The 27,367-nt window shown below is 34.4% G+C and overlaps 1 protein-coding gene and 1 pseudogene across 2 annotated transcripts; one reads left to right on the forward strand and one right to left on the reverse strand.

Annotated features, from left to right (window-relative positions):
* The window catches only part of LOC141300198 (C-reactive protein-like), a 68,811-nt pseudogene extending 66,423 nt beyond the window's left edge, over positions 1 to 2,388 (reverse strand).
* Positions 2,389 to 4,363: 1,975 nt separating this feature from the next.
* Positions 4,364 to 21,926, forward strand: LOC141300608 (pleckstrin homology domain-containing family A member 4-like). Of its 2 annotated transcripts, XM_073830897.1 has the most exons (19): positions 4,368 to 4,461; positions 9,291 to 9,363; positions 9,437 to 9,532; positions 10,380 to 10,452; positions 10,581 to 10,681; positions 10,756 to 10,874; positions 10,953 to 11,162; positions 11,327 to 11,555; positions 11,637 to 11,705; positions 11,909 to 11,977; positions 13,595 to 13,675; positions 13,764 to 13,901; positions 14,401 to 14,499; positions 15,336 to 15,444; positions 15,526 to 15,581; positions 17,630 to 18,040; positions 18,417 to 18,532; positions 18,861 to 18,952; positions 19,835 to 21,926. In XM_073830897.1, exons 1-19 carry the CDS (start codon positions 4,421 to 4,423, stop codon positions 20,743 to 20,745), a joined length of 3,093 nt encoding a protein of 1,030 aa, XP_073686998.1. In that variant the 5' UTR covers positions 4,368 to 4,420; the 3' UTR covers positions 20,746 to 21,926. The 2 variants fall into 2 exon arrangements, with proteins under 2 accessions (XP_073686999.1, XP_073686998.1); XM_073830898.1 differs by lacking the exon at positions 18,417 to 18,532 and having other exon boundaries at positions 4,364 to 4,461; positions 19,835 to 19,970.
* The last annotated feature ends 5,441 nt before the right edge of the window (positions 21,927 to 27,367 follow it).

A 27,367-nucleotide genomic window follows, 5' to 3' on the forward strand; every position in this document is an offset into this window, starting at 1 on the left:
CAAATACAATTATTTTAACGCGCAAGGCATAATCTTATATTAACAGTAAGTTAGCTAATGTGAAATTTTGTTCAGGTGTTATTTAATGTTCACCAGTAGCCTATAGTTGAGAATACAAAATCGTATGTTAACTAGGTTAAACAAAAGTTTTATGACTAGCTGCCTTTCTAGTTTTAGCATTCTATATAAAAATTATAAAATTTAATTAAATCTATATACAAAACAATGATTTACAATAACATATGGCAGTACATCACTACAGTACCTTACTGTAAACTGAAATACAGTTGGGTACTGTAAATAGTTACCAACAGTGTTGCCAGTAAGTTACTGTAAAAACCCTTTGAAATGTCTAACAGTGAAGGGCATCTGAAACAAGGCATTAAAGAGCCCCTAGGGTTCATCACCTCATTGTAGGCATCCAGTTACTTATGTAACAAGTAACAATGTCATTAATAAGACAAATTATGCCTTATTTGAAGTTTAAATTGCGTTTCAGGACTCAAACAACAGAATCAGTAATATTTTTTTAACATTGTATTGTATTGTACAATTTGTATTGTATTGTAAGATTGTAGACAACAGGCTTTACTGCAGAGTATAGAAATAAAACAAACATATTAAGGAAGGAATTTTATTTCACTATTTAAAATATTTTAAATATCAATTTAAGGCAAATTGTGACCCTTTTTAAGAGCCGCAGAAATTAAATGAACAGTATGAGTAGGATTTGACAATGTACGGTAGAAAATTAAGGCATAAAATGGCATGATTTATAATTCAGATACAGCTTCACACAAAACAAAACAAAATATCTTATACAATGGAATTTCAGCCTTTATACCATTAAAAGGGATAAATCGAGTTTATAATTTATTATATTTATTTAAAACATAAATATTACTGTCTTGTTTGTTTAGATTCTTATAAGGCACAGTAACAACTTTCACATTTACAACTCTGTGTTTGCTGCATAACAACGTAGGTCGATAATTGCAATAATTTGACCATAAAGAGCTGAAAAAATGTGGAAAAGAAAAAGTCATTCTCTGTCACAAGGGGGCGCTTTAAGAGCGCTGAAATATTACGGTTTCCCTAGTAACGGCTGTTTACAAATCAGCATTAACGCTGTTTATCAGGCAATAAATGAAAATGACAAGGACATGTTTCTGAGGACAGTCGGTTCCCTTCAGATACATTCATATAAAGACATCAGTGCCGCGTTTTGACTTTGAAACCTACAGCATGCATATTTATTCAGTGACATCATTGCCTTTTGAAGTTTAATCCAGCCATATTGCGTCACCTAATGTACGACCTCCTAAATTATAATTAAGTATTTTCTTATACTATTTAACATATTTCAAACTTTTTATGGCCTTAAATTTGATACAACTAAATTGAGGAGTTTTTAGGACCTGCAGGTGCCCTCTGACAGAAGGGCACTTTGGGCATCTGAGCAAAAGGGGCGGGTGCTCGAGCCCCCTCCGCCTTTATTTTTTAAGTTTACTATAAAATAATTATATTTTTATATAATATTCCCTTTTTATTTCAAAACATAATACTACTACCAAACTTTATTATTTTATTTAAAAAAATAATACAACTAATCCAATGATATTATTATCACTAATAATAATTTTATATTTATTTATATTTAATGGGTCACACTATGTGTAGCGTGAGGACCAAACCAAATCTCAAGCTATTCTTATGAGAACAAATTTTCACTTCACACCTCTTTAAGTAAACTTAGGGGAAAGACATATCATCATAATAGTTACTAGACTGAAATTAATAACATTTAAAACATTTCTGAAACTTTTGCCCAAATTAAGCACAGACACTGCAGTTGTAATGCTGAGAAAAATTTATTTATTAGCCCTTACAGCTTTGCATGCCAATTAAAACAGATAAACAGATTCCAGAGATTGACACAACTGTGTGACATTACACCTGATCAGACTCAGTTATTTTGAGCCACCACCACATTTCCAGTGATCTCATATTTGATGGTGTTCCAGTCAAACACATTTCCCTTCGGCACATACGGTTCCTGGTTTGAATAAACCGCCCTAATCTCGCTGCCGGAGAGAACATGATCCCACATTTGCACATCTGTAACTTCTCCTACAAAGCTCTGCTCTGCATCAAAGGCACTCAGATATTTATCACAGTCTTGGCCGAGCAGTACGGTGCCGCCAGGACGGATTGACAAACCTTTTCTATACAACTGGAACAAACTGCGACGTCCATCCACCCAAAAGGCAGTAAGACCAGTCGCAGAGTCCCAGGTGACGCACAGGTGGGTCTGGAAGGTGGAGAGAGGAGGCAGATGGAAAAATGCTGCATCGCCACTAGACTGAATACGCAAGGCCATACGGCCATCTTTCTCTCTCCACACATTGAGTTCATCAACATCAGGTGTGCGGTAGGTGAAGAGAATGATCTGCCTCTTGTCCTGGACCTCCGTTGCAACACGCATGCAAAGTGTAAAAGCGGAGAAATTCAGTGGCTTTTTAGGAGTGAGTTTAACATAGGTGGAATCAGTCTTGGTTGGAAACAGAAGCACTTTACCAGCGAGACTCTCTGCAAGACAAAACCAAAATAAACCATGGGAAAAAAAAGAGAAAGAAATACAACAGAGAAGCAAAATCCTGCTCACAATAAAAAATAAAAATAAAAAAAAATCTGTGCAATCTATTAATTACAAAATGTGGTACCTTCAGTAGCTGCTGGTTTCAGAGACAACAGAGAGAAAAATAAAACCACTGGAGCTAACATCTTGTTGCAGGTCTGAAGGAAAAAGGAAAGGAAAATGTATTTTCATATTAAATTTCAACTGTTTATTACTACTAAATGTGTTCAATAAAGTTAAGAATACTTACGATAATCAGCAGGTCTTGTATGAGAGAAGATCACTTCGGTTTAGTTGTTTGTCCCTAGATGTCCTGCCCTTTTAAGTTCAATCTGTAAAAGGGAAGTTGGCGTGTCCTGTAGTGACACTGCATGTAGTTTGTAGTTCACAGTTACGGGTTAATTTAATGAGAGACTATGTTAATCATGTGTACTTGTATTTTTAGTATAAATTAACACTGCAGGATTGCAAAAAAGCTAAAAGTTTATTTACTGTAAATTATGAAAAAAAAAGCAAATACCATTAACTTTCTTTGTACACTGGCTGTTGTAGCAAAAATCCAAGGACTCTCATCGCATAAGGGACAAATTCACTCTTAGGGTCTTTTCAAAGGTTTATTTCTTGCAAGAAAGGTCATACGGTCATACAGAAACACAGGTTGCTGCAGAGTGTGACAAAGAAGGGAGGGATTCCTCCACTTTTATATCTCTTTCCTAGTCTTCAAGGTTGTGTGTAATTTTCCACACATAGTACAGAGAAACACATCGTACTAAATCATATTCCCAAGACTCAAATGCTTATCTTTTGGGGGCCTGATACCTTTACCTCATGACCTCTTCAGGCCAGGGCAGGCTTATAAAGCAGAAACTTACATAATGTTTAATAAGCGCATATGATAAGTAAAATGAATTTTTCTTCCACACTGGCATTCGTTTTTTTTTGTTTTTTTTTTTTTTTTTCTACAATTTTTTCGTTTTTGACATTTTAATCATAACATCTCCCAATAATGTTCCTTATAATGACTCAAACTCAAATCAAATCAATAAAAAAAACTCATTTGATAGAACCTACACTGCAAAAAAAAATGCTTTTCTTACTTAGATTTTTTTGTCTTGTTTCAATTCAAAATATCTAAACATTCTTAAATTGAAAAGTTGTTCTTGTTTTCCAAAAAAAAATAAATAATAATAATTCAAAAATGAAGTGAGTTTTTGCTTAAAACAAACCACCAATGGGGTAAGCAAAATAATCTTATTTTTAAGTAGAAAACTAGATTATTTTGTTTTGTTTACCCCATTGGCAGATTATTTTACTCTTTTCAAACAAAAACTCACTTAAATTTTAACTTTTTTTTTTTTTTTTTCCAAATTTTGGCTTGTCTAGAAAATCCTTTATTTAAGATTTTTTTTTTTTTTTTTTTTTTTTTTTTTAGATATTTTGGCTGGAAACAAGACAACAATTCTAATCATTTTTTGCTGTGTGTGAGGGACAAATGTTTTTGAACAAAAAAGAAGAAACACGCTTTGTAATAAGTCTCCAGTTGCTCTCCATTGCTGTTTAGAAGAATTAGTCGAGTCTTTTGATTTGTGATTTTTCCATCCTACCGTCTTAAATGCCACTTTAAAGACATCAGAAGTGAAAAAAGAGAGTGCAAGCAGAGAGTGAACCGGGGAAACAGAGGATTCAGTGTTAAAGGGATGAAAGAGGGATTGAGCCTCCGCAGCGTCTGTGCAACTGTGTCGAGCGTTTGTCTGTCAGAGAGAGAGAGATGCTGAACGCACCATGACGCTGGAAATTGCTGTTGGGTACCGAAAACAGACCAGGTACAAAAAGTTTATTCTTTTCTTTTATGATATTGGGTTTCTCTGTGTAGTTTGTAGTTGTTTTGTTGAGGCTGTAGTTTGGGGGTATGCTCATGTTCTGCTTTAACCAATGTTCTGTTTTGAACACCGTTAATGAGAATAGAGTCTTATTTAACACAGTACAGCAGCCTTTGTGGCTCCAAATCTGATTTTTCTGGTGTATGTGATCAGCTTAACACATTAGCGCTTAAACTTTTGGGGTCAGGGTAGTTTTTTTGAAAGATATTAATACTTGTATTTAGCTAGGATGGAGAAAATTGATTGAAAGTGACAGTAAAGACATTTATAATGTTACATAAGAATTATATATCAAATAAATGATGTTGTTTTGAATATATAGTAACATGGTTTCCGGAAAATATGAAGCAACTGTACAAATATCAACAATATTAATAGTAAGAAATGTTTTTAAACAGCAAATCAGTATATTAGAGTGATTTCTGAAGGATCATGCGACACTGAAGACTGGAGTTATGATGCTGAAAACTCAGGTTTGATCACAGGAATAAATTACATTTTAAAACATGTTACAACTATTTTAAATTTGCAGTAATATTATAGTTTTATTGTCAAAGAAATACAGCATTTGTGAGCATAAGATACTTTTAAAGCATTTAAAACAAATAGGAAACATAAAAAAGCCTATTAAACATCAAATAAACTTTAACTGACCTTGATTATGTGCCATTGAGCAATATGTGACCCTGGACCACAAAACCAGTCTTAAGTCGCTGGGGTATATTTGTAGCAATAACCAAAAATACATTGAATGGGTCAAAATTTTTGATTTTTCTTTTATGCCAAAAATCATTAGGAAATTGAGTAAAGATGATGTTCCATGAAGATTTTTTGCAAAATTCCTACTATAAATGTATCAAAATGTAATTTTTGATTAGTAATATGCATTGTTAAGAACTTAATTTGGAGAACTTTAAAGGTGATTTTCTCAGTATTTTGATTTTTTTGCACCCTCAGATTCCAGATTTTCAAACAGATGTATCTCGGCCAAATATTGTCCTATCCTTACAAACCACATATCAATAGAAAGCTTATTTATTGAACTTTCATATGATGCATACATCTCAGTTTTGTAAAATTTAACCTTATGACTGGTTTTGTGGTCCAGGGTCACATATATGCTATTACTTTACTAGAAAATTACCACAGCTTATCAGGTGTCATATTCACAAATGTTTTGCGATTTGTGCAATAATAGTCATTACCACAACCTTTCTACAACCTTTCAACTATCACACACAAGCTAAAATGTTGTCTTCCTGTGCAGATCATCAGTGAGCATTGCTCAATAAGTGACTGTTCATGAGGCCTCTAACAGTTCATGCTTTGTTTTGCACAGGCTCTATTTGTATGTGTTCTGTACAACAGACATTATGCAACCATTTCTGAGACGCTCACACACACTCCTACACCTCAAATACTCAATGTCCAAAAGTATTCATGCATTCATGCTGTCCCATTTTTTACGGCACATAATCATTAAAAAAACAAAAATGCTACAGTGCAAACTTAAAGTTACCAGACATTGTAAAATTATGAAAAAAAATATTTGTTTTACTAACACAATACATTTTTATTGTAAAATATTGTGTGAATCAGTTTTTGGTAAAAGTATGTAAAAGTATTATCTTATAATTTATAGAGATAATCTACACAACCCTAATTCTTACTTTTTTATCGTAATGTACATGACTGTTTTAACTTACCAAAATGCCTCCCATAATGCCTGAAACATTGTTGCCATATTTTTAAGTGAATTTCTGGCAACCACAACTGCCAGAGTCCTTGCCAGAGCAGCTGTACTGACCAGTAGCAACTGTGATCATTCATTCTTCTAATTCTACTCTCTCATTCACGTACTCTATGAACCCATCCAGTGGTCAGAGCAAAACAGCTGTTATGTGTCACTCCAACTTACGGGTCAGCAGCACCCAGAATAGCATGGAGAAAGAATCCTGCAGCACTTCTTTAGCCCTTCTATTAAGTTTGTAAGGATATTGATCATATCTGGAGCACTTTACTGAAATCCTCAAGCTTGGTTAGTACTTGATCTGAGTTTGAAACTTGCATGTAGTGAGCTTCTGAACTAACACATGTTGTAGGGTTACTTGTGATCACTTTGGTCTTTGCATGAGAATGTACTTTTTTTTATTAGTAAAGCCTACTGCTCATACTTAGAGTTAGTGATTTGAACAAGCTCATAATCATTAGCAATAACCTTCAGTGTGTGCATTGTCATGCAGCATTTGTGCTTTAGGCATGAGTGATTCCTCAAATCGTGTCTTGTTGAATGAAGCAGTGTTTGGCTTATCATTTCCACCTGGTGAACTATAAAGAAAGATTAATGACTTGGGAATGTTTTTTTTTTTTTTTACTGAACACACTGACAACCACTCAAAGTAGAGCTGGGCGATATGGCCTAAAAATAAAATCCCCAATTTTTTCCACAAAAAAAATCCAATTTACGATTTATACAGAGACACCCCAGCAACCGCATAGCAACACACAACTTCTCAGAACACCCCAGCAACCGCATAGCAACACACTCACAATTACTCAAAACACCCCAGCAACCACATAGCAACTCACAACTTCTCAGAACACCCCAGCAACCGCATAGCAACACACAAATTCTCAGAACACCCCAGCAACAGCATAGCAACTCACAACTTCTCAGAACACCCCAGCAACCACATTGCAACACCTTCACAACTACTCAGAACACCTCAGCAACCGCACAGCAACACACAACTTCTCAGAACACCCCAGCAACCGCATAGCAACACACAACTTCTCAGAACACCCAAGCAACCACATAGCAACACCCTCACAACTACTCAGAACACCCCAGCAACTGCATAGCAACACCGTCACAACTACTCAAATCACCCCAGCAACTACATAGCAACACACTCAACTCTACTCAGAACACCCCAGTAACCGCATAGCAACACACTCATAACTACTCAGAACACCCCAGCAACTGCATAGCAACACATTCACTCAGAACACCCCAGCAACTGGATAGCAACACCCTCAAAACTACTCAGAACACCCCAGCTACGGCATAGCAACACTCTCACAGCTACTCCGAACACCCTAGCAACTGCATGGCAACACACTCACAACTACTCAGAACACCCCAGTAACCGCATAGCAACACACTTCTAAGAAAACCCCAGCAACCACATAGCACACACTTATAACTACTCAGAACACCCCAGCAACTGCATAGCAACACCGTCACAACTACTCAGAACACCCCAGTAACCGCATAGCAACACACTTCTAAGAACACCCCAGCAACCGCATAGCACACACTCACAACTACTCAAAACACCCCAGCAACTGCATAGCAACACCGTCACAACTACTCAAATCACCCCAGCAACTACATAGCAACACACTCAACTCTACTCAGAACACCCCAGTAACCGCATAGCAACACACTCATAACTACTCAGAACACCCCAGCAACTGCATAGCAACACATTCACTCAGAACACCCCAGCAACTGGATAGCAACACCCTCAAAACTACTCAGAACACCCCAGCTACGGCATAGCAACACTCTCACAGCTACTCCGAACACCCTAGCAACTGCATAGCAACACACTCATAACTACTCAGAACACCCCAGCAACCGCATAGCAACACACTTCCAAAACTCTAAACATCACAGCAACCTCATAGTAACTCTATAGTAAACTTAAAACACTTTGAATACTAAAGCATTGACTTTTGCCCAGGAAAGCAGCACACACATTTTCTATAAATGTAAAAATCTAATTTGCATCAGTACAATACTTCAGTTATTCTGATAAATGACTAAAGAATGTCAGTGGGAATAAAGGAATGACGTGAATCAAAAATGGATTGGACTTTTCCAACAATCAGCGTACAGTGCTGGCAGCAGTGGTTTCAGAGAGGATAGCACAGCACAGCACAGCAGCTAAAAAATACATGCTACACTGCTGTCAAATACATGCTTCAAGACTGTGAAATAAAGCATGTTTCACAAAACTCTTTGAGCAACTGTGGTCAACAAGGTCAAACATGACATCTAATTGAATGTTATGAAATAATGCAACTAATTTAAACAAGCAGAAGTGAGTTACTGTAAATGACAACTGACCCCGATGAGCCACAGTTGCTCAATTAATAATTTAAAAGCAATTTTTTTGCTTCAATTTTTTGAAATGTAATTTATTTCGTATTTTATTTGAATAACATTTTTTAGAAAAATATTACATAGCTAAACATATAACCATTACAATTTATAAAATAAAATAAAAAAATATATATAATACTTAAATAATAGGCTTTTAATATAATTGTAACATTGTACTAAAGCCGAAATAAACAATACATATTTTCTGTAATATTTACACCCAGTATAAGAAGCCATTTAAATCATATTCATTTCTACAGGGCTTTCCAAAACAGTTTTACAGACAAAAGTAAATAGATTAAATATATATTTACTATCTATCAAAACTATGTAAAGATTTGTTTTCTTACCAGTGAAAAACAGATCTTATGGACAGGTCTTTATTACCGATGCAGCTAGTTAATATGGAAAATACAGCATCTGTAGCAACTTTAAAAGTGTTCCTAATCCTGATACTGAGTCAATGATAGGCTGATATCACCAATATCCCAATGAATCAAAATTCAGTGTTCTTTGAATGTAAAATGGCAAAGTCAGCTAACCTAAACAGCTTGATGGTCATTGATGCTTCATTCTGGATCCATTGCTATTGTCCGTCTAGGATGGAGGATCAGGACAGGGTCAGTCAGGCCTCCAGCAGCGCCACAGTGTCCTTTCTGCCAATCAGAGACAAGGTGAATCACATACACGTATGGACAAACACACATGACAATAAATTTCAAATCCACTGACATAGTCTGTGTGCAGTGTCATGAAAAAGTGCAGGCGTTTGGAAAGAGATGTCAAGCGGCGAAGAGAGACCCCAATTGTCCTGTGGTGATCAGAGGATGGCTATACAAGAGGGTAACGATTAGAGCACAATAATGACCATCTCTGTGTGTCTGTCTATCTCCAAGAAATATTTTACAAACGTCTAGTTTAAAACATTTGAAGTGGATCAAAAAAAAAAAGTCCTAAGACAAGAACAGGTATAATTTAGTTTTTTGGTTCTGCTCCACTTCAAATGTTGACTTGTATATACACATAGTTCTTTTAAATGTATTAATTTTAGTTTCATATATTATGAAAAATATTTACTTAATTTTTCAAACATTTAATTTTTCAAATATTTTTGATATGTTGACTCTAATGTGTATTCCTTATGCCTTGAATACATACAAGTGTAAATATAACATTACGTTTTAAATATTTAACATTTTTCAAGTGAAAGGTATTTTATCCAATGTGATTGTAAACTAAAACTAATATAAACAGTTTTTTGCAATTGAAATAAAGCTGAAATAAAATACAAATCTAAATATTAGATAAAAAACTTGGAAATTAAAAATAAATAGTTGAAGTATTTAAATTAAATAATAAAATAACTAAAAGACTAAAATTACTAAAATGAAGCCATTTAGAAATATTCTGAAAATGAAATAAAATGAGCATATAAAATTACAAAAGAAAAGAAAAGAATGAAAACAAAGTAAAAAAGCCAATTCAAAATATTAATAAATACTACAATAGTATATAAACACTAAAAATAACATTTTAGCAAATATTTTTCATATTTAAAGCATAAAAATTATCTAATATTTTATATTGATGTTGTGATATTTAACTTGATTTCATAAATATGGTCTTCCTAAGTGTGCAACTTGCATAAAGAAAATCTCATGTATGTGATCATAATGGTCTTTTTCTGTAGGATAGCACTGGACTGAAATTGTGGAAAAGAAGATGGTTTGTTCTCTCCAATTACTGTCTGTATTATTATAAAGGTAAAACCAGTTCTGTGATTGTCTTATATACACATTTCACTTAAAATAAATTAAAGTGCAGTCATTTTTCGTTTTAAAAATACTGAAAACTTATTCCCCGAAATCCCTCTCTAAACCTGTTTCTCCAGACAGCCGTGAGGAGTCTGTTCTGGGCAGTATTCCTCTTCCCAGCTACAGGATTCTCTACTGCTCCCCTAGAGAGTGCAGAAACCGTAAATATGCATTCAAGGTGAGAGTGAACGTCTTTTGGAGCTCCTTAAATCTAAAAGTACACATAATCTCATCGTACACTTGCACATTTAGGTTGTTCATCAGGGGATGCGGCCGTACATCATGAGCGCTGAAACCCAGGAGGACATGTTGGGCTGGGTCAGGGCTCTCAGCCAATCAGCAAGCATGGAGGCTGATGACATCATCAACAGGTGAACCTGAGCTCTCAAATTTCAAATGATTCCATTTGTATAAATTCAATAATTCATTTCAATATCCTCGTTCTTTAGACGCTGTGCCAGTTTTCAGGACTTCACTCAGATGGGAGACAACACAGAAACCATGGAGCTCCAACACATGTCCACGTTTCCAGAACGAAACGCCCAGTCCGCAACGAAATTAAGCAGGGTGCAAACAGAACCGACTCTACTGGAACAAGATATGATGGGAATAAAAATGAAGACACCAGAGCTGAGGGGAAGACATGAGAAAAGACCAATGTAAATGATCTGATATGCTTCAAAATGATAGATCATAAAGGCCTTTTTTACCTAAATATAAAGGACCCATAACTTTAAGTTAAATTTAGGTCAAATCGATCAAGGTTTCTTGTGCCATAATTTACCTTTAGATGACTATTTTCTGCTCTCTTTCTCTCTGTCAGTGCACATGAAGCTATTGAGCATTCTCAAAGTTTGCTGAACGCAGATGAGGAACCTTTTTCCTTTCTACATCCGAAGTCAGCCTTCAAGCAGTCTTCATTTCCTAGAGATCAGTATGGATCATCGTGTCATGGTCCTATGGGCAGAGCAGACGTTTGGCCCTTGGATAACTGCTCGAGTGCTCCAATGTCACCCTGCATCTACACAGAAAGAGGACATCTACTGGATAAGGTGAGATTCAAGAATATACACAAATGTGCTGATAGTGTGCAAAAATTACACACTTTCTTTAACTATCTGTCTGTGTTTTAGCCCGAGTTTCCATGCTCTGTGTGCTACTCTTCCAACTACCACACGGCCGAACACATTGCAATGTGCAAGGTAAGGCAATTTTTTTCATGCAATACAGCAAATACAAAATTCCTTATTTGTGAATGAACATCTGCGCAAAATGGATATTTCAAACACTTTGAAAAGGACTATTTTGTAACACTGTCACATGGTCTTTGACAATCCTTGCATAGCATATTAAATGCTCTAAAATGTTACAACATTTTTACACAATTTATTTCAATTTGCTCCAGGCTGGCAAATCAGACATCCTCTTGGAGAGAGAAATACAACCAATCAGAGATCTGGAAAACGATACAGATGTGAGTGCACTGTAATGTGTATGTCTGTGAGAATATTTTGCATTCCCAAGCACTGCAAAAAATGCTTTTCTTACTTAGATTTTTTTGTCTTGTTTCCAGCCAAAATATCAGAAAATTCTTAAATCAAGATGGATTTTCTAGACAAGACAAAAAAAAAAGTACACTGATGTTGTAAATGTTAATAGCCAGTTACTTAAGTTCTCAAGATACAATTTAAGAAGAATTTGAATTCATAAAAAGTACAATTTCCTCTTTTTTCCCCTAACCTCCTACTTAACTATTTAAAGCCCTGAGGTCAGGAAATGTTATTACTGAAAAAAAAAAATGCTTTTCTTACTTAAATTTTGTCAAAATTAAGTGATTTTTTGCTTAGAACAAGCAAAATAATCTGCCAGTGGAGTAAGAAAAAAAATCTTATTTTAAACAGAAAACAATATTATTTTTCTTACCCCATTGGCAGATTATTTTGCTTGTTTCAAGCAAAAAAACACTTAATTTTGACTTGTTTTTTCTGAAAACAAGACAATAATTTTTACTTGTCCAGAAAATCCTTCTTGATTGGCTGGAAACAAGACAACAAAAATCTAAGTAAGAAAGGCATTTTTTTGCAGTAAGAACATTTCTTGACCTTGGGGCTTTAAATAGTTAAGTATGAGATTATGGGAAAAAAGAGGAAATTTTACTTTTTATGAATTCAAATTCTACTTAAATTGTATCTTGAGAACTTAAGTAACTGACTATTAACTCATGAACTGCTATTACAACATCAGTGAACTTTTTTTTTTTACCCTAGAACTACTGTAACTTTATCATTGTTACACAAGCAACATCTAGCATTCTTAATAGTTTGTCATCAGAATGAGATCCGATGTGCTTTCATTTGAAATTGAAACATTTTTAGAAAATGCACCTCTTTCTTAAAGCAGAAGTTCACTTACAGAACAAAAGGTTACAGATAATGTACTCACCCCCTTGCCACCCAAGATGATCATGTCTTTCTTTCTACAGTCGTAAAGAAATTATGTATTTTGAGGAAAACATTTCAGGAAGAAGGGTCTTATTTAGCGATCTGTTATTAAAAAAAAAAAAAAAATACAATTTATATACTTTTTAACCTCAAATACTCGTCTTGTGTCTCTCTGCAATGTGCATGAAATGTTTTCCTTAAAAACAACTTCTTTACGACTGAAGAAAGAAAGACATGAACATTTTGGATGACAATTACAAGTACATTATCTGTACATTTTTGTTTTGGAAGTGAACTTCTTAAGAACATTTTCATGAATTCAGCCTAGTGTAAGTTTAGTATCCTTAATATTATATTATCGTTTTTATTAATATTTTTTAAATTCTTTATTTTCACTTTAATTTTAATGTTGTCATTTTTTTGTTTAAAATTTTACAATTTCAAATGTATTAATTTATTAAAAAAATTGTACTACAGATTTTAGTTTTATTAATTTTAGTACTTATACTTGCAAATGGCAAAGCTACTAACTGAAATAAAATGCATTTGTTTTATTTTATTTTTTTATTTCAATTAATGCATTTTAATAGTTTTAGTTAACCATTATAACATTGATCTACATCCTAGATACTTTTCTTCTTGTTATTCAGGTGGTTCTCACTCGTCTGTGTGGTTGTGATAAACTGCTGCAGTCTGTCTCTATGCAGCTGGCTCAGTTACAGGCAGATAAGGTCTGTCACACAAACAGATCATATACACCGAAATCAAGTACTGTGGATAAAAAAACCTCATATATTCTTGCTCTTTCCTTTTCTTTAGAAAAGCATTGAGTATGCATTAGAAATCAAATGGCTGGGGATGGAAGACGGACTTCCTAGAGAGCAGGAAGTATCCCAGAAGACTTTGCTTCAAGAGGAGCTGGTTACACTCAGAGCCAGAATATGTGATTTGTCATCGGTACAGTACTGTGTGTGTGTATGTGTGTGCTAGGGTTGCATCAAAATATGGCTTAGTGAGATAAATCGCAAAGGCTTTGGTGTTTCAGTGTGTTCATTTACACACAAGCAGCTCATGATCCACCAGCATTTTCAGCTCTGAGCTTGGTCACTTTAACATGCATTTGGGAATGCAATGAATGCAAAAATCACAAACTATATATATTTTTAGCAGAAAAATGGCAATTAGAATTTTTTCCTCAAAGTGTGCAATTTGTCAAGCCCTGCATATATTTTGCACACATTTCATTTCGTTTTGGCAAGTATTTAATTGTCTTAGCCAGAGAAGAAAAGTTGGTTTATGCAAAAGAGATTATAAAATTCAGTGCTTTTATATGTTTGCAATATCTGGCTTTTTTTTTATAGCCAATATGTTGATTGTAAATTGATCAAAATAAAATTTCATGCATGTTATTAATACACGAGTCAGACCTACTAAAGCAATGCCTTTCTTTTATCAGGAGATGGACAGATTGTGGAGTGATTATGAACGGATGGAGAGCGAGCTTTACGTTTTCCATTCGCATCTCCAACACATCCTTCACTTCGGAACACCGCAGGTAATGGACAAACACTTTATGTGACATTTGGACAGATCACCTGATGCCTTGATTCTACTACTGTTCCTTTGGGTGCAAACATCAGCATACAAAAACATCAATACAGTAAACAGTCAGAATACAAGCAGTAAAACTAAATTTCTTTACTGTAAACGTTTAGAATAATGTGACAGTGATTAAAGATTTGGACCAGTTTAAGGGGTTTAAGTTACTTTAGATACAGTTAAGGTCAAAAGAATCTGCAAAATGCTAATTTTATTAAAATGAGAGGGATCATACAAAGTGCATGTTATTTTTTTATTTAGAACTGACCTGAATAACATATTACAAAAGGTAAAAACAAAGCATTAAAAGCCGAGGGGTGAAAACTTTTGAACAGAATAAAGATGTCTACGTTTTTCTTATTTTGCCTAAAAATCATATTTTTTTTTATTTTGAACTGCCCTTCAGAAGCTTCCATATTTCCAAGCCAGAAGACAAAATAATCTACATTTACCCTGATCTTCAAATTCCAAAAATTTGCACCCCCTTGCTCTAAATGCATCGTTTTTTTCTTCTGAAGCATCAGTGAGTGTTTGAACTTTAGGACAGGGTCATTTTTATAAATTCAACTATTGTCTCTTGTGGACTATATGTAAACATATTTTTTGTGAAATATCTTATTTAGATCAGTGTTAAATAAAAAATAACATTAATTTTGTATGATCCCTCTTATTTCGGTAAAATAAGATTCTGCAAGGTGTATGTAAACTTTTGACATCAACTTTAAATGCATCTGCTAAATGACTGAGCCTTATTTAAAGATGTTTCAATCCAAACACCTGAATCACACACAGGAGCAGATTCAGGCACAGAGGCAGCTCTGGATGATGGAGGATATCTTGTGCGGTTTGAGGGTGAACAAAAACCGCTTTATGGCCTTACTGGGCCTACAGAGGCAGGGGGGTGAGTATACATGTTAGTCTATGTCAATGTGCATTCATTTAAGCATGTATACTTAATTAGTTTTCTCTTTCTATCCTCCAGTTCCTCAGCCAAAACCCGTTTCCTACTTTGAGGGCGAGTTAGGAGGTCTCAACATGGTAGTGAGATGCACTATACTCCATTTTCAGAAAGCTAACGATCACGTCGCTTAAATCACCAATTCTTAAATACAGTTTCAATAGCTTAATAAATGTAAATTTTTAATTGAACCAGGAAACTGTTTCCCAGCAAACCACATTACAGCTAAATTGATACCAAAGCGCATATGGAGCAATTTGTGATTAAAGGAGAAGTTCACTTCCAGAACAAAAATTTACGGATAATAAACATCCAAGATGTTCATGTCTTTCTTTCATCAGTCGCAAAGAAATTATGTTTTTTGAGGAAAACATTTCAGGATTTCTCTCTATATAGTGGACTTCTATGGTGCCCAGAGTTTGCAGTTTAAATGCAGCTTTAAAGGGCTCCAAATGATCCCAGTCATGAAAGAAGGGTCTTATCTAGCAAAACAATCAGTTATTTTCTAAAAAAAAAAAAAAAAAATACAATTTATATACTTTTTAACCTCAAATGCTCGTCTTGTCTAGCTCTGTGTGTATGTATATTCCGGGTTAAGACAGTTAGGGTTGGTCAAAAAACTCAAATTTTCTCCACCAACTTAAAAATCGTTTTACATCACTGCAGAAGTACTTTCAAAGTGTTTACAAAGTGAACTTGCAAAGAAGATCAAACACCCTTGATGTAGGATGTAGGACAATCTTGAAGTTGGAGGAGAAAGTGAGATGGGAGTTTCTCGACACACTAACTGTCTTGAACCAGACAGTTTAGAACCGGACCTGACAAACAAATAAATAAATATACATTAATTTAAAAAATAAATACATAAATAAAATTGTGTCAACTTGGATTTATTCATTTGAATAAATATTACATTAATATTTTAACACATTTAACATTTTTATTCTGCAGGTTTCATTCTGCTTTCTAAAGACTTAAATGAGAAAAGTGTTTTACAAATAAATTTGCATTGAAAATGTATCTTTCCAGGTTTATACATCAACACTAATAATGCTAAAAGTGGTTAGAAAAAAAACAACAGCTGTCAACTTACAAAGAATATAGTTTCCATATACTATATTTTAGGAAAAGGCTTTATCATATTTAGGGGTCCTTGGCATTAATTTTTTTGTGATTTGATTCACTGCAAAAGGCACAGGCTCATCTTACTTAGTATTTTTGTCTCATGAGTCATGTCTACTCAAAATATCTAAACATTCCTAAATCAAGATGAAATTACTAGATTACTAGATGCATTTAGTCTCATTTCCTGAGGATAAATGTAAATGTAGTGAATTTTGCTTAAAACAAGTACAATTATCTGCCAGTGGAGTAATGGAATTACTCTTAAATTACATATACATACATATATATACACATTATATATATATATATATATATATATATATATATATATATATATATATATTGACCCTGGACGACAAAACCAGTCATAAGGTTAAATTTGACAAAACTGAGATTTATACATCATATGAAAGCTATAAAATTAATAAAGCTATAAAAAAGATAAGAAAGCTATAAAAATCAATAAATAAGCTTTCTATTGATGTATGGTTTGTTAGGATAGGACAATATTTGGCTGAGATACATCTATTTGAAATCAGAAATCTGAGGATGCAAAAAAATCAAAAAGACTGAGAAAATCACCTTTAAAGTTGTCCAAATTAGGTTCTTAACAATGCATATTACAAATCAAAAATTACATTTTGATATGTTTACAGTAGGAATTTTACAAAAAATCTTCATGGAACATGAACTTTACTTAATTTCTTAATGATTTTTGGCATAAAAGAAAAATCTAAAATTTTGACCCATGCAATGTATTTTTGGCTATTGCTACAAATATACCCCAGCGACTTAAGACTGGTTTTGTGGTCCAGGGTCACATATATATAACAAATTATATTATTGACAAGACTAAATATCTTATTTTTTTTGCTTATCTAGTAAATGCATATTAATTTGAGAAATTTTAGATATTCTGAATAGAAACAAGGCAAAAATACTAGGATTGAGCCTTTTTTGCAGTGATTTAAAGATGATATTTTCTTTTTTTCCCCATGTAAAGGAGTGTGTGACCGAAGCTGAGCAACAGGACTACCAGATGCACCAGAGTTACAAGAAATGGACCCAAGAGAGTCCTGCCAATGAACAAGAAGCCTCACACGAACCGCTGCATCTGACACGCGTTGTGACGTCAACCCTTCCGACGTCACTAATCGCAGAGCGCATTTTTGTGACCGACCCCTATCCTGAGCCGACTGAACAACTCAGCCGGCAGTCAGGACTGAGGAACAGCCAGAGAAGCGCCGCAAAGAAACCCAGCAGAACTCTGCATGAGACAGCCGACAAAAACAGACACTTACACTGGGCCGATGGAACAGAAGAGATGCAAGAAAAGAAACAGGCTCAAAATCACAGCAGTGCTAGAGAGAAGGCACTGGCTGACCGAAAGGTCTGGACACACCATCAGCAAGAGGTGAGATTCAGCATATTAGCATGATTTCTGAAAGATTTCTGAAAATTCAGCTTTGCATCAAATAAATAAATAATTTTTAAAAATATATTCAGATAGAAAACAGTTATTTAAAGTTGCAATAATATTTCACAGTAATATAAAAGTGATCACTATTGAACATCAGAATTTAAACCTTAAAAATGTTATAATGCACATACCATATACTGCAACAGCAAAAAGACATTGAATTGTTGCAGCATTGAAAACCATGTGGAAAGAGATGGAATAACCCAGAGCCTGCTGGGAAATGTAGTTAAATTGCAAACAAAATGACTCAAAGTGCAATGAATATAAATATGGATGATTATGTGCATGTGTGCATGAATGCATGTTACAGCTCGAGCCTGGAGCCTTGTGCCTTACAAACTCTGAGTCTGACGGCGACGCTGCCATGAGCTCTCAGAAACGCCAAACTAAACCCAGACACATGGATAAGAGAGACAGAAGTATGAGGTATGGACATTTATAAACAATCTAGTCAATATTACAAAAAAGTTACATTTGACACTAATAAAATATATATTTGCATGAATGCAAATTTCTTGCATGGTTTCGAAGTTCACTCTGTTTTTAATTTCATGCATGCTATTTGGTTGTGCATGTCTTCAAATCTCTAGCTTCATGCCTTAAATGCTTTTGAGAAAAGCTGCATTTTAATTCAGTCTTGGTTTTGTTTTCATTTAGCAGAACAATTTATACTTTTTACAGATGTTTAGTCTCAAACATTCAGTTCCAACTTTGCTCATGCTGTTTTTCTGAAATATTTGCTCTCGTCTTTCAGTGCCGCCAGAGAGCACTTCATAGACGACATTCATCCCTTGAAACTCATTACAGCCAGTGAAAAAGAGACAGATGTCCAGAAGTACACAGCAGGTACATGCATTTGTTGAGTATGCAGTCACTCATGCTTATTTTACTACTATGGAACATTCAGATAGACTTTTTAGGTATTAATTCATTTTAACAGCACAAAATGCACAATTCAAACTCTTTTTAACCTTTTAATGATGTATATTACTATTTGAAGTCATTTCTGCATCTTTAGTATGACCAAATGCAACTGTATCAAAATTTTTAGAAAGGACAAAATATAAGATCAACGTGTATACGCTACCAGTCAGTTTTTTAACAGTAAGATTATTAATGTTTTTTAAAGAAGTCTCTTCTGAATATTTGAAATATTTTTACTACTTAAAATAACTGTTTTCTATTTGAATATTTTTTTAAATGTAATTTATTCCTGTGATTTTAAAGCTGAATTTTTAGCATCATTACTCCAGTCACATGATCCGTCAGAAATTCTTCGTTCTAATATTCTGATTTACTGCTCAAAAAACATTTATTATTATTATTATGTTGATTCATTTTTCAGGTTCCTTTGATAATTAGATAGTTCAGAAGAACAGGAATCTTTTGTAACATTATAAATGTCTTTATCATCACTTTTGATCAATTTAAAACATCCTTGCTAAGTGTTCATTTCTATAATGAATGACTTCTGAAAGTAACGTTGCTGAAATTTCAGATTTGAAGACAGGAAATCTACCAAATAGAAAAGAGTTATTTTAAATAGTAAAAATATTTCACAATTTTACTGTTTTTGCCGCACTTTGGATCAAACAAATGCAGGCTTGGTGAGCAGAAAAGACTTCTTTACAAACATTAAAAATCTTACTGTTCAAAAACGTTTAACTGGTAGTGTAGTAATGATTGTATTTATGTATCAGTGATTGCCATATTTCTCCTCTTTTCCAGATTCTGCTGTTGTACACTTGAGTAACAGCTATAGCGGTGATAGACGCAAATTTAAAAGCCACAGCAATGAGTCGGCCAACCCAACAAAGCCACAATGTGGTGATGCAAAAGTGCACAATGAACTTAAGGACAAAACGTCACAACAATCATCTCGCAATGATATCATCGTCATAGAAAGCCACTCCATCAATCATATTTCAACACTTACAGTGTTTAAAGGACATCAGGGAAACAATCAAATGCACAAACCTCATAAAAAGAACAGAAGTTCTGAGCGGCAAAAGTATTCAGTCTCTGCTAACATGAAATCTGAGCGCTTTCTGTCAAATAACAGACCGTGCGAGTCAGTCCCGGTCTACGTTCACGACTTAAAACCTGAAGAATCTCTCCCTCCAGTAGAAACTCAACAACCAGACCAGGAAAACAATCAAATGCTTGGTAAACCAGTGGGAGGAGACTGTGGACGGAGTCAAAGTCCTAAAACATTTGAAACGGCACAAACTAACGGGATAAAAGAAATGCTCAATCAGTTGCCAGACGCTCAACCAATCACAACATCTGACAATCAATTGACACCCTCTGACCAATCTAAACCAGAGCTATGCATTTATGAGGAAATCCAGTTTAGCTCGCCAAGATCAACAGATGCTGAAGAGAATCAGAAGAATCAAACCAGTGGAGATGAAACACAACCATCAAACCTTACCGTAAACGAATCTGGGCCATCTCACACTGAGGTTAATGGGGAGCACACCACAAAAAATACAGAGAAAAGTCCACCAGAAAGTGATGTTACGTGCACGAGAGGGAAAAAGCAGAAAGTTTACAGCTCTTTAATGAAAAGCTCTGTAATAAATCATCACGTCCAGGACTGCCGGCCACGGATAACCGTGGTCAGCACCAGCCTGTAGATTACAGAGAGGCTGCAGAAAGTGAGTGAAAGAGGTAATAAGACACAAAAAAGAAAGGAATGTTTGAATATGTGAAGCGGATAGAAAGTAAATGGTAAGATAAAAGTGTTAAACAGGGAATTTAATCCCTGTTGCCTTCAGAAAAGCTTCAATTCTTAATGGAATATAATTATGTTCTTATATATTTCTGCACTGCATAAAAAAGTCTCATCTTACTTAGTGTTTTATTTTAGTCAAAATATCTAAAAATTATTAAAATTAAGATGCATTTACTAAATAAGAAAAATGACATAAGATATTTAGTCTTGTTTTCAGAATATTTTACTTACCCCACTGGCAGATAAGTTTACTTGTTTCCAGGGAAAAAACAAACTAAATCAAGTCCATTTTGCTTAAAACAAAACTAAATATCTTTTTTTATTTTGCTTATCTAGTAAATTCATCTTAATTTAAGCAGTAACAAGTAAGATAAGCCTTTTTTTTTTGCAGTGTGTGTGTGTGTGTGTGTGTGTGTGTGTGTGTGTGTGTGTGGAGATCCTGTCTGATTGATGAAGAAAACACAGTTTTAGTTAAAAATGGGTCACAATAGTGCTGAATAAACATTGTGGTCAGTTTTGTGCCATTTAGCAACTGTCATGAGAAGAATTTATAATTTTTTTTTATACATGCACACTAAATGTCTTTGACTACTAAGACAACATTTCTAACTGCATACAAACTGTTTGAGGTTTTTTTTTTTACCTGGAAAATTCCTTAAATTTCTACATGTGCATTGATCAGTTATCAGCTTTGTGATTTGTGTGACCAATGTCTAATATTGTAAACCCATCTGTGACTTATTAATAGCTTCCTATGCTTTTGCCAAGTAGGATGTGTTCCTGGATCTTCGTCTTTGTTGGGACAATATCTTTCCTATAAACAATGGGATTTTAGGGTTAAGTTTGGGATTTCAAAAACCTTAATGTGAATTTAGCAGTTTCCTTTAAGTTAAAGACTGTTTGTCTGAGAGGAACTTTGGTCCAGATTTAGAAGCAAATAAAAGATGCTGATCCTGAAAAATGTTCTGCTTGACATCATAGTAATGAATTAGAAGTTTATTGATTTTAATAAAATAACTTTTCATTGTACTTTCATTGCAGTGTTATGTAATGCTATGTTGTTATCTAATTAAACTCGTGTTTTGAAACTACAATTAATTGTATGATTTCATTTAAAGGTTGTTTCAGCGATTTCTAGCCTAAAACATAAAGTGTCAATTTCAGCTGACCTTTCTTCACGATCCGCTGGCTGCTTGCCCCATAAATTGTCTGTGAAAAAACCGCGTCTCTCTGGTCAGCCTAGGGTCCGAGATATGCCAAAAAAAAACAATCGGCGCTATCAACTATTCCACAGATAAACAAACAGTGTTCCAACCAATCAGCGTCAGGAGTTTGGTGTTGTGGACTTTCCTACTGGTGCAGGGATGTGAGGGAGGCAGAGCGAAAGTCCACAACACCAAACCCCTGACGCTGATTGGTTGGAATCTGATTGGTTAAAGAGCACGACTGACGCGGACTGACTCACGTGGGAAAAGAAAAGTATTATAAGTAAAGTAAATTAATAATTTTATTCACCAAGGATGTATTAAGTTAATAATTAAAAATTTATTAAAAGTTAATAATAAATAATTTGTACTTTATGTACTTTTTAAACTTGTTATTCATGAAAGAATCCTGGGGGGGGGGGGGGGGGAATCACAGGTTCCAAAAAATATTTGGCAGCACAACTATTAATATTATCCAACATTGATCATTCTAATAATAAATCAGCATATTAGAATGATTTCTGAGGATCATGTGACACTTAAGACTGGAGTAACAGCTGATAAAAAATCAGCTTTTCATCACAGGAATAAATTCTATTTTAAAGTATGTAAAGTAAGTAAAGTATGTTAAAATATATATTAAGAAAACATTATTTTATATTGTAAAAACATTTTGCAATATTACTGTTTTTTCTGTATTTTTAATCAAATAAATGCAGCCTTGATGAGCATAAGAGACTTCTTTAAAGACTATTACAAGTCTTACTGACCCCAAACTTTTGAACGGTAGTGTATAAAAAAATAAAAATATAAATAAAATAACATATCAAGGAAAAAACATGTAACATGGGCAGCATTAACGCATTTAATTTGTTCACTACTTTTTGCCAGCCCTCTCTCCTTGCTTTTCCAGGCTTTGCAGTTTTCCCTTGCGTTTTAATTAAACTCTGAAACTCCTGAAATCCCTCAATCAAGAGTTCTTGCTCTGCTGCAGAAAAATACTGAGCGCGCTCCTTCGTCATGTTCGCCGACCAATCAAAGAGTTGCCGATCAATGTTTCTACTATCGATACGTAGCCCCTTTTAAGCCACCCAGTGATCTCAAATAACTTCATCCAGCTATAGACCATTTCAAGCGCTATTCGGCGGCTTAAGGAAGTGACGTCGTTGGTCCCAGGACGTTTCCGGTTAGTGGTCCAGCGCATTCAAAACAATGGCGAGAAGCGCTTTATGAACAGTGGGATTGCGGTCATATATATACAAACATCCTGCTTAAATGTCTAAATTAAAATTAGATCCTTGTCGTTCGGTGGTTGTGTGCTCCCTCTGGGGCGGTACTAACATTCTGAGACGTGTTTAACGGTAGATTTCCGCGAAACGTACCCGTGTTGCGGCAGTGAAGGAGAAGGCTGGATAACAACAAGCAACTCTAGGATATACAGCGCACATTTCGATTCAGGCAAGTAAATATCGTTTTTAATCAGTTTATTTGTATATCTTTACGTTAACTCTTCAAGTATGATGCCGTATAATTTAAAGTAGCATTTTGTCATTGTTTACATATGCATCTAGCTTTCGTGTGTAACGTTAATGAAAAAAGGCAAGTTTTTTATTTCTGTTTTATTGCTAAGTGTTATGTGGGTTAAATTCATATTAGTCGTCTAGTTATTTTGTCAGTTGACAAATGCAGTGAGTAACATGAAAGTACGTGAATGTCGTATTGTGTAACAGTTAACGGCAGTAGTTTACAAAACGTAATGTTTATGGTAAATATTATTTTCCATCACATAAGCTTTGGTAATGTTAATTCCAAGATGTACTGACGTATTAAGCAATAATAGCATTATTTTTTTTATATATTGTGCATTATATTAAATAATTGTTTTTCTACTTTTATCCTTATATAATGTAAACAAAATTTATACAGGTGATTTCTAATATCATTTGTTTCTTAGTCTAGGAAGCATTTTGATGTAAGCAGTTGTAAATATGCAGCAGGGTCACTAAATCTGACAATACAGTGTAATACTGAAATTTGTTAGCTCCCTGTAATTCCCATAGAATTGGTTAAATGTTATACATTTTCATAATGATGGCTAATATCCTTTGTTTTGTTTTCTAGAAAGTATTCTAAACTGATGTAAACAGTTGCAGAAATACAGAAGGGTCACCAAATCTGAGAAGGCAGTGTAAGGAGAGCCATCATCTGTAGACACCCAATGACAGCTGATCATCCTGCAGTGACAAACCACATCTGACCATATCAACACCCAGATGTGATTGAGAACTTGAGTGTAGTATTCAGTAATTTAGTGTAGTACTTAAAGCGACTGATGACCAGGCCAGATACAGACTGCTGGTTTTGATATTTGTTCCCCCTTTGTACTCCATTTCAGTTCAAATGTTGTTTCAGTTGTTGTTGTTTCATTTGTTGAAGCATTTTATGTTCATACAAATATTTACATATCAATACATGTGCTGGAAATAAAAACAGTTGAAAGTGAGAGAATGCTTTTTGTTTATATACAGTACTGGTCAAAAGTTTGGACAAAGTATTTTTTTTATGTTTTTGAAATAAGTATTTTATGTTTATTAACATGATTATTTATTTAAATGATTTCTATTATAAAAAATGTTGTGCAAAGCTGAATTAGCATCAGCCTTTACATTACACCAGTATTCATTTTCACATGAATATATATATATATATATATATATATATATATATATATATATATATATATATATATATATATATATATATTATATAAAATTTGTGTGGGTGTGAACAGTAAATACGTGCATAAAAACATATATGAATGCTTTATGTGTGTTTGTGTGTGCATTTATTAATCTGCAGATATACAGGTTTATGTAAAACACGTTAGCCAGCATTGAATTGCGACGATCTTGTTTATTTGTGATCACATGATGACTCGGAGCATTCATACCCTCCACTTGCACTGTTCCACAGCAACAAACTTGACCAAACTAACGTTGAACACATGTTGAAATGAATTCAACACGTAATAATAGCATCGAGCGCTTAGTTTTAATAGCATACATTTAGCGTTGTTTGGAACGATATGTATTGTGAAAAGTAATGTACTAATGAAAACAAATATTTAAACAGAAATACAGACTGACCACGCAATGCAAGTAAATTAATCACGAACAACCTCCGGATATCTTGGGAACAAAACATGAAGTAAGTTGCACTGCTTGCTTCAGACTGATGACATCCATTGTACGAATAAATGTTCACAATATTTCCGTTCATGTGATATGCTTTTAGCAATCTCCCGTGTACACGCACGCAGCATCGATTAGTTAATGAGCAGCTTTTTTACCTTAACTAGCTTTTTCGCTAGATTTTAAAAGAATGTGTTCGTATTGACAGATCGGAGAAATAGCGCTACCGGAAATGTTTCAGGACCGGACATGCGCAGTAACGTTCCAACGCGCTTGTTATTGTTTACATCCTTGAAATGGTCTATACTAATCATCAACAACAGGTGCGTTCGGAGAACCGAAATAGCGAGCTCATAGTTAGCGCGATGATTTGATCTTGGATGTGTCATTTGATCTTGGATGTAGTAAGCGAGGTACGAAGAACGGACCCCTGATCTAGATATGAGAGAATGATTTGCATAGGAAAAGTTACTCAAAGTTGAGATTATTCTCTCAATTCTGAAAGTTTTTACTTTATTTACTCACCCTCATGTTCGTCCAAACCCATATAGTTTACTTTCTTCAGTGTAACACACGTTTAGTAGAACGTCCAAGCTGCTTCTTTTCCATACAACGCCACTCTTAGCGTGTGGTTGTAAACAGAAATGAGACAAATTAGCTGTTAGCAACGCGACATTTCTGAATGAAACTCTGATTGTAGATTTTTAATGTCAGTGACTCGAATCGTTTTCGAATCTGTTCACTAACGAAATTCGTTGAGAAACCTGAGATGATTCATTATTTACCTTCAGGGCTGCTCCGCGTTCAAATTAAAAAAACTGTCTCGTCGGTGAAGGGGCGTGGTCGTTCAGTAGGTCCAACCCAGAGCCATATAAAAAGAGAGTTGCGACACTCCCATAGGCTTCCATAGGAACTGAGGAATGCGGAAGTAAAGCGTGTCATGGAGCGGTCAATAGTTCCAAACAAACAATAGCTCCTGCATTGAAGCCCATTCATTTCAGCGCTTCTCAAGCACAGTCGCAAGTATATTGAAGAAATTACTGCATTTATTTACATTTTAACGCATCAGTTGACCTCTCGAAAAACTGGCCAATAGTGGTGTTTTATGAAGCGTGTTATAGTTAATGTTTATCGTTAAAAAATAAACAGTTAAACTGTAAATGCAGCTGGATAACGTGAGAAACACCGTAATAGCGACCATAACCAGATACTAGTTGTCATATTTTTGTTTTTAGTCTTTCTGCAATCTTTCTCTCACTGTAGGAGGTTGAATGAGTTTCAGTAAAGACTGCATTCAAGAAACACGATAAAAATGTATGCTGAATGCAATTCGTTGCCTTGTGTTTTTTTTTAACATTATTTTCATCTTTTCTATTATGTTAAATGCCATTTTTGCTTGCCTTTTATAATATTCACTTATGTTGTATATTTGAATATCATAAAACAAGAGTAAATTACTTTTTTTTATTTAACATTAAATCGTTAAATCGAAACATATAAAAAAATGAGTGTTTGATCAAGTCCAAATACACATGCAGATGTATTTAACCTTAAATATTACACTAACTGTAATATAAATACTATATTAGAAAATGTTATCTTTTAAATGGTCAGGATCATTATTGCACATATTAAGTACAAAAAAACCTCCTCAAAATATTTACTAAATAGAACTTAACTATATATATTACAGTTATTTAATTGAATAAAAGTTACACTTAAGGTGTTTGGTCACATTTGACTGCCAAAGAGTATGAGAACATATTAATTATGTCTCTTTATCACTCCCCAGAATAAAATGCGATTGTAAAGCGTATTCAGAGAAGTTATCAATACACAATCAATGCACATTATGTGTTAATAATTACTCGAAATTGCTGCAAATATAGTAAAACTGCTGTCTATCCTATTTAACTCCATTCAAACACATTGACAGCGCGGAGCTGTTTGGAACTATTGAGAGCTCCATGAACCACGTGACCGTGCGGCGGCGAGATCAAAGCGTGTCGCAACTCTCTTTTTATATGGCTCTGGTCCAACCAATGAAATACTTAAATGCTATTGGTTCGCACAATAGTCAGTCTTTGAAGGCTTAAAAGTACTAACAAGCTTTCCAGAGTAACTTCCG

This window comes from Garra rufa, chromosome 24 (assembly GCF_049309525.1).
Source record: "Garra rufa chromosome 24, GarRuf1.0, whole genome shotgun sequence".
Classification (NCBI taxonomy): Eukaryota; Metazoa; Chordata; class Actinopteri; order Cypriniformes; family Cyprinidae; genus Garra; species Garra rufa.